This window comes from Cygnus atratus, chromosome 2 (assembly GCF_013377495.2).
Source record: "Cygnus atratus isolate AKBS03 ecotype Queensland, Australia chromosome 2, CAtr_DNAZoo_HiC_assembly, whole genome shotgun sequence".
NCBI lineage: Eukaryota > Metazoa > Chordata > Aves > Anseriformes > Anatidae > Cygnus > Cygnus atratus.
The window spans coordinates 36,358,676-36,364,675 of NC_066363.1; the positions used below are offsets into that span (position 1 = coordinate 36,358,676).

General features: G+C 50.9%; 1 protein-coding gene across 1 annotated transcript in view; it reads right to left on the reverse strand.

Moving 5' to 3' along the window:
* JAZF1 (JAZF zinc finger 1) overlaps positions 1–2,942 on the reverse strand; it is a 192,192-nt gene extending 189,250 nt beyond the window's left edge. Inside the window, exon 1 of the mRNA XM_035556408.2 lies at positions 2,696–2,942. Within this exon, the coding sequence (XP_035412301.1) occupies positions 2,696–2,810 (115 nt within the window). The 5' untranslated portion in view covers positions 2,811–2,942. The remainder of the gene's footprint in view (positions 1–2,695) is intronic.
* Between the last annotated feature and the right edge of the window lie 3,058 nt (positions 2,943–6,000).

A 6,000-nucleotide genomic window follows, 5' to 3' on the forward strand; every position in this document is an offset into this window, starting at 1 on the left:
AGAAAAGGAACTACAGAACCCCTCAGAAACCAACTGCATTCCGTCCCCGAAATGCCACAAGTGTTTCCTTATAGTAAGTTGAGCTTTACTGGCAAGGCTGATGAAAAAGACCCCTGGGTAAGTATTTGTTTTTACTGGGACAACTGAGCTCTGAAAAAATGACCAAATCCTCACCAGCAGCACTACACTGACGATGTGAATGACTGTTAACCCACCCTGTGGAATGTGACACAGCAGCAGCACTGCAGCAACTGGAGCTACACGGAGGGAGCATCAACAGCCCATGCCATAAAGGTCTCCCCACACAGATCTGTTTGCAGCATCAGGCTTGTTACCTGCACTGCAACACCGTTTGCCTTGCAATCTCCCACTTCAGTTTAAAGTAATAGCGGAAAATAACTCAATTGAGTTTTCTTTTTCTTGCAGCACACACGGAATGTCCCAAGCAACGTATGTTTTACATGGCATGTTACCCTGCTCTGCATGCCAAAAGCTACACTTATTTTTTTAACATGACAAATTTTGGTGCACATTTCTAGACCTGCGTGACAGAAAGCGTTGGACTCTGTTTGCATCAGACTTACTGAGAAAATAGTTCCAACACAAGCTCCTGTTCAGGCATTTGCTCCTTTATTTCAAAGCTGCCTTCAGAAATATTAAATCACTTCCTGGCAGAATCCATATTGGGTGAGTTTTCATCCTCCGATCCTTCAAGCTGCTCCAGGAGCACATCACACGCACCACCTTTTACAGCTGAGGCCTCCATGTGAGGACTGGGATCCATTTTGGTGCAACAGGTGCAACTCCCAACTGATCTGTCAGGTGTTTGATAAAGGTGAGTAACGTAATATACCTGTGCCTTGTACTCACGGGCAGGTCAAGTTTAACCTACCGTCACACTGAGGTGAAGTGTTAAAGTATAAGCAACCTTACACCATTTTGCACCACTTAGTACACCATCAGTTGCATGTGTGATATCGTATGTGCAAAGTGTCCGTTCTGCGTACTCCATGTGTTGGCCAATGCCATGTAACATGTATGTGCACATGCTGAATCAGTAGCACTTTATTAACTTTGAGATAGGAAAAAAAACAGGTAATATTTGCAACAGAATTAAATATACAATTATTTAGGAATTACAGTATTTCCAGATAAAGTTCTCCTCTCTGCTGAGAAGTCTGAGAACTGCTGATCAGTGATTACAGGGCAATGCACAGACCGCATGGGCTGGACTCTATCTTTTCTGACACCCTGCAGGCTGTGACATCTATGGGCCGATAACCCATTTGAGGGACACACCAGATGACTTACAGGCTTTCATTTTGGGTAACTGTTTCCCCTGAGCTTTCCCGTCGTGATGTGACGTGGGGCGTAGGAAAAGCGAAGAATCTGAGATTCAAAAGAAAACCCCCCAAGAGCCAGCAATATCACAACAGCACACTTGAACCGCACCGAGTCATAAATTACACAGTTTTGTGGTGTGTGGTTTTGTTACTTCATCCTAGACATCATGGTAATTAGGAGCAGCACACCTTTCATCTTCCTGACCCATAACATTATATGAATGTGATGTTATACTTGCAATTTAAAGTTTGGTGGTTTTTTTTTGGGGGGGCGGGTATTTGGGCCTGCCTATTAAAATGTAATTGAAGTGATGAAACTAGCGTCCGTTTCAGTTTGTGGCAGCACTTTATTTCCTTATACTTTCACCGAAGCACAGCAGCCTGTGGCCCACAGGCACTTAAAACTTCAGCATCTCCCCCACCACCACGCTGGCTTTGGAAGTCGCTCTGCCTGGCAGAACCACCTCCAGAAGCTCACTTTCTTTGCGCTCAGGCAGCGGAGAAGAAAATCGGTGCCTCAGGTTTGAGCCAACACCTGCCGAAGCAGCACACCGGGGGGGGGGGGGGCGGGCCGGGGCCGAGCCGCGGGGCGCTGCCTCCCCGCCCTCAGCGCGTCCAGGCGGGCACGCCTCGGGCCTAGCCGCCGCCGGAGCAAGGCCGCCGGAGGGGGGCGAGGGAAAGTTGGCGTGAACGGCCGGCGGCCGGCAGCCGCGCCGCCCCCTGCCCGCGGCGCCGCCCGGCGGCCCCTGCGCACGCTCCCGCCCGCCCACGAGGCCCCCCGGCCGGGGAGGCAGCGCCCCGCCGGCCACGGGGCTGAAGGGAAGGAGGGAGCGGCGTGGTGGCGGCGGGGGAGCCCGCAGGTGATGGGCTGAGGGCGGCGAGCGGAGCGTCCCGGCGCTGCCCCGGCCTCCCCTCGCACGCCGCCCCATCCTCGCCGCCACACCTAGCAACGGCGCTGACAGGACGCAGCGGCGGGAGGAGGAGGAGGAGGAGGAGGAGGAGGAGGAGGAAGCGGAATGGCTGCCGCGGCGGCGGCTCCCTCCCTCCCTCCTTCCCCGGAGCCCTGACAGCCAGAGCCGGGGCGGAAGCAGCAGGCGGCGTGCTGTGCCCGTCCTCCTCCTCCTCCTCCTCCGGGTCTCTGCACTCCCTCCTGCCAATGCAAACTAACTCCCCCTCGCCGCGGCCACCGCGCGTCCCCCGCACCCCGCCGTGCCCCGCACGCCGCCTCCCCCGGGAGCCCTCCACGTCGCTCCTCACCCACCGGCCTCCCTCCCACTGCACCTTGTGCCCCGCCACCCCACGCCCCCCCGGCGTCCCCCCTCCTTCGCCCCCGCCCTGCCCCGGGCACTCACCGATGTGGTTGTCCTCGATGTGCTCGATGAGCTCCGCCAGGGTCGGGAAGTGCAGCCCGCAGCCCCCGAACCTGCAGGCGTTGGAGAAGAAGGAGGCGGCGGCGATGCCTGTCATGGTGTTACATCGAGATCCCCCCGCCGTGCCTGCTCTGCCAGGGCCGGCGGCGGCGGCAGGGCGGGGAGAGGCGGGGGCCGGGGGGAACGGGACGGCGAGAGGGAGATGGGGAGGGAGAGAGAGAGAGAGGCTGGGGGTGGGGAGACGACGACGACGAGGAGGAGGAGGAGGTGGCGGCGGCGGCAGCGTCGGGAGCGGCGGAGGGGAGGGGAGGGCCGGGCTGGGTGGGGGGAGATGAGGCAGCCGCAGCTGGGAGGAGGGACCAGCGGCGCTCTGTAACAGCTGTGCTACCCCGGCGGCGGCCGCCGGCAGCGGGAGGAGCGGGAGCAGGGCACCCGGGCCGCCCCGCACCGCGCCGGGGGTGGGTGGGCTGGCAGGGACCGGGAGCGCCCCGCCGCCAGCCGCCAACTTTCGCCCGCAGCGGGGACGGGGCGGGGGGCGGCGCAACGGCGGGCCCCTGAGGTGAGGGGAGCCGCCCGCCAGGAGCCAGGCGGGCAGCCCCACGCCGGGAGCTCGCGGTTCCTCCTCCACCCCGGGCAGGCGAGGCCGCCCGCCCGCCCCGGTGCTTACCTGCGTGGGCCTGGGGCACCTGCGGCCAGGCCAGGCCTCCGGGGGTCCCTCCGGGCACAGGGCCCACCCCGGGGCCTGATCCGGCGGCCGCAGCCCCGCGGGTGTAAAGGAGGAGGAGGAGGGAGCGAGCGGGGGGCACCCACCTCGCTCTCGAAACCTATTTTGACTTTTTGTCTCCAGAAAGCTATTCAGCGGAGAGGCTGACTGATTAATTGATTTTAATGAAGGTCTCCCTAGGCTCAAATTCACAGACAGCTTTATTTAAGATTAAAAAGGAAAAAAAAAAGAGAGAGTGCTTGTCAGGAAGCCTTCTCTTTTTTTCCCCCGCTTCTGTTTTATAATAATCTTTTTCCATATTTATATAGTCCTACAATACTATTAATGATTTTGAGGAAAAGTGTAACTAAAAAAATCTCAGTCTCAAAATCTGTATTAAGCTCTCTTAATTGTCTAGACATAAATAACTGCACTGATCCCACTGATGGATAACAGCCCTAGACTCTTCTCATCTCTATAAAATTAACCATGTGTATAAGGATAAGCAGAATCCACATGTGTTTTATTCATTGTATTGCAGGTGGGGATGTTCTTAGCATTGCTGCAGGAGCTAAAGAACAGCCAAGCCTAATAACGCAGTAGAATGATTAGTGGATGGAAAGATAAGTATTTGCCCATTTAAAAAGGAAAAATCCTGGGTTGTGATTATAGTGCCCTATGTATCACAGAACTTACCATTTGTGGTGACAGAAAAAGGCTATATCTCGTACATTATTTTAGTCATCTCCTTACACATTCACTTTAATATTTATGAATTTTTGTCTCTTCCAGTTGTATGTTTCTTAATGCAAGCACAAACCCTATTTGCTGGAAAAAATAACGTGACACAACCTTTTACTTTGACACGTAGAACTAGACTTTGTAAATAGAGTTTGCAAATAAACTTTGCATGCCCATGGGATGTTGAACCACAGAACAATGTTGTACCGTTCGCGCATTAAAAAAAAAGGTAACAGACACGTGGTAGTCCACAGAATGTTTTCAGGATGGAGAGCAGCAGTCAACCTGTAGCCTAGAAGGTTGGGGAGCTGCTGCTGTTAAACGTTCTATGAAAATGTGTAACTTTGAGTAATACAGAGGTGTTTGGTATCAGACATCTGCTGTTTGATACGCCAGTTTTGAGCGTAACTGTTTTAGAGGTAACTAGTCTCAGACGAATAGTCTCCATTGTCTTTCTGTAACTGAAGAAACTTGCTCACTAAGAGTTGACTCAGCAAAGGAGGAGTTGTTCCTGGACCATGTTCCTGGAAGCTCATGCTGCACAAGTTGCTGTCATGAATAATGCCACAAAATTAAGTATGTGCAAGTGTCCATGTGATCAAGGCATAAAGCAACAGTGGGTGGGGAAGAGAAGTAATATGACAAGGTAAGCATCTTCTCTAGGAAGTTGCAGTTTTGGAAGCTAATTTGTGTAGTCAGGCACATAGGCCTTTTTAAACCTGTAGTGGTTTTGGTAAGCATGGGTCCTCTGCACTGTTAACAACATCAGGACTGTAGAGTTTATATTTTTCTTTGCGCCCGAGTAGGCACTGTCTCAGTGTAGATTGGCATAAATCAAATAGAGAATTTCTGAGGTAGGAATTCAAGATTAATTTGAATGTACATTCAATATAAGAATTTTCTCAGGGCTGATCTACCATGTTCAACAGGTACATGATTAAGTCTGTTAAAAAACAAAACTGATGGACATTGGGTTGGTGTCAATAGCTGGTTATAACTGTTAATAAAGAACACTTGCTACCTACAAAGAAATCAAAGTAGGTTTGTAGCCATCAAGTAATAAACATTCATGGTTAACCACCTGCTTGTAACAGGCAATATCGTGATTGCTTTCTGATGTGTGAACTTGGTCAGTTTGCTGCAGGTCTCTTTTCATTCATTGTTTGCTAAATTCTCTGGAATTTTTAGACCTTTTGAGTACTTAACTCTTGCAGTGGTTGAGAAGAGCTGGAAAGTCAGGAGCCATTCAATATCCCATAGGGTAAGTATTCACGTCAGTATATTTTTATGTAATTATTCCTCTTACTCCGTGGGGCTTGATTTTATAGATATTCAGCCTTAATGGCTTCACTAGAAGTTGCTAGTTAAGTCACTTATTTTTTTCCCCCATGATTTGAGCTATGGGCCTTGTTTCAATGTAAGGACAAGGGACTAGGTTCAAGACACAGGCATGAACAACCACAACGAAGAACGTCCTACGCTCAACTCTTCTTATCCCAGATTCACTGATATTTTTGTCGCCATCTGTGTATTACAGATGGGGAAAATACATTGTGTTCATATAAGAAATAGTTGTTGTAGAATAAACTACTATTCCGCCTAACTTCTTGTACTTCTTGTTTTGTTGTTTCCTAAGTATTATCTGGGAATCCTTTTTAACAAACTTAATATCACTAGTTTACCCAATCCAATATATCTTTAAGTCCTTTATTATGAATAATCGTTTTCTTATTCAGGTTTTCCTGGGACAGAAACTATGGTGTTCATACAACAAACTAAGAGAAGGAGCTCTGAACTTACTCCCTTGTTGTTTTGTTCTGTGGGAGAAATAAATGCAAATTGG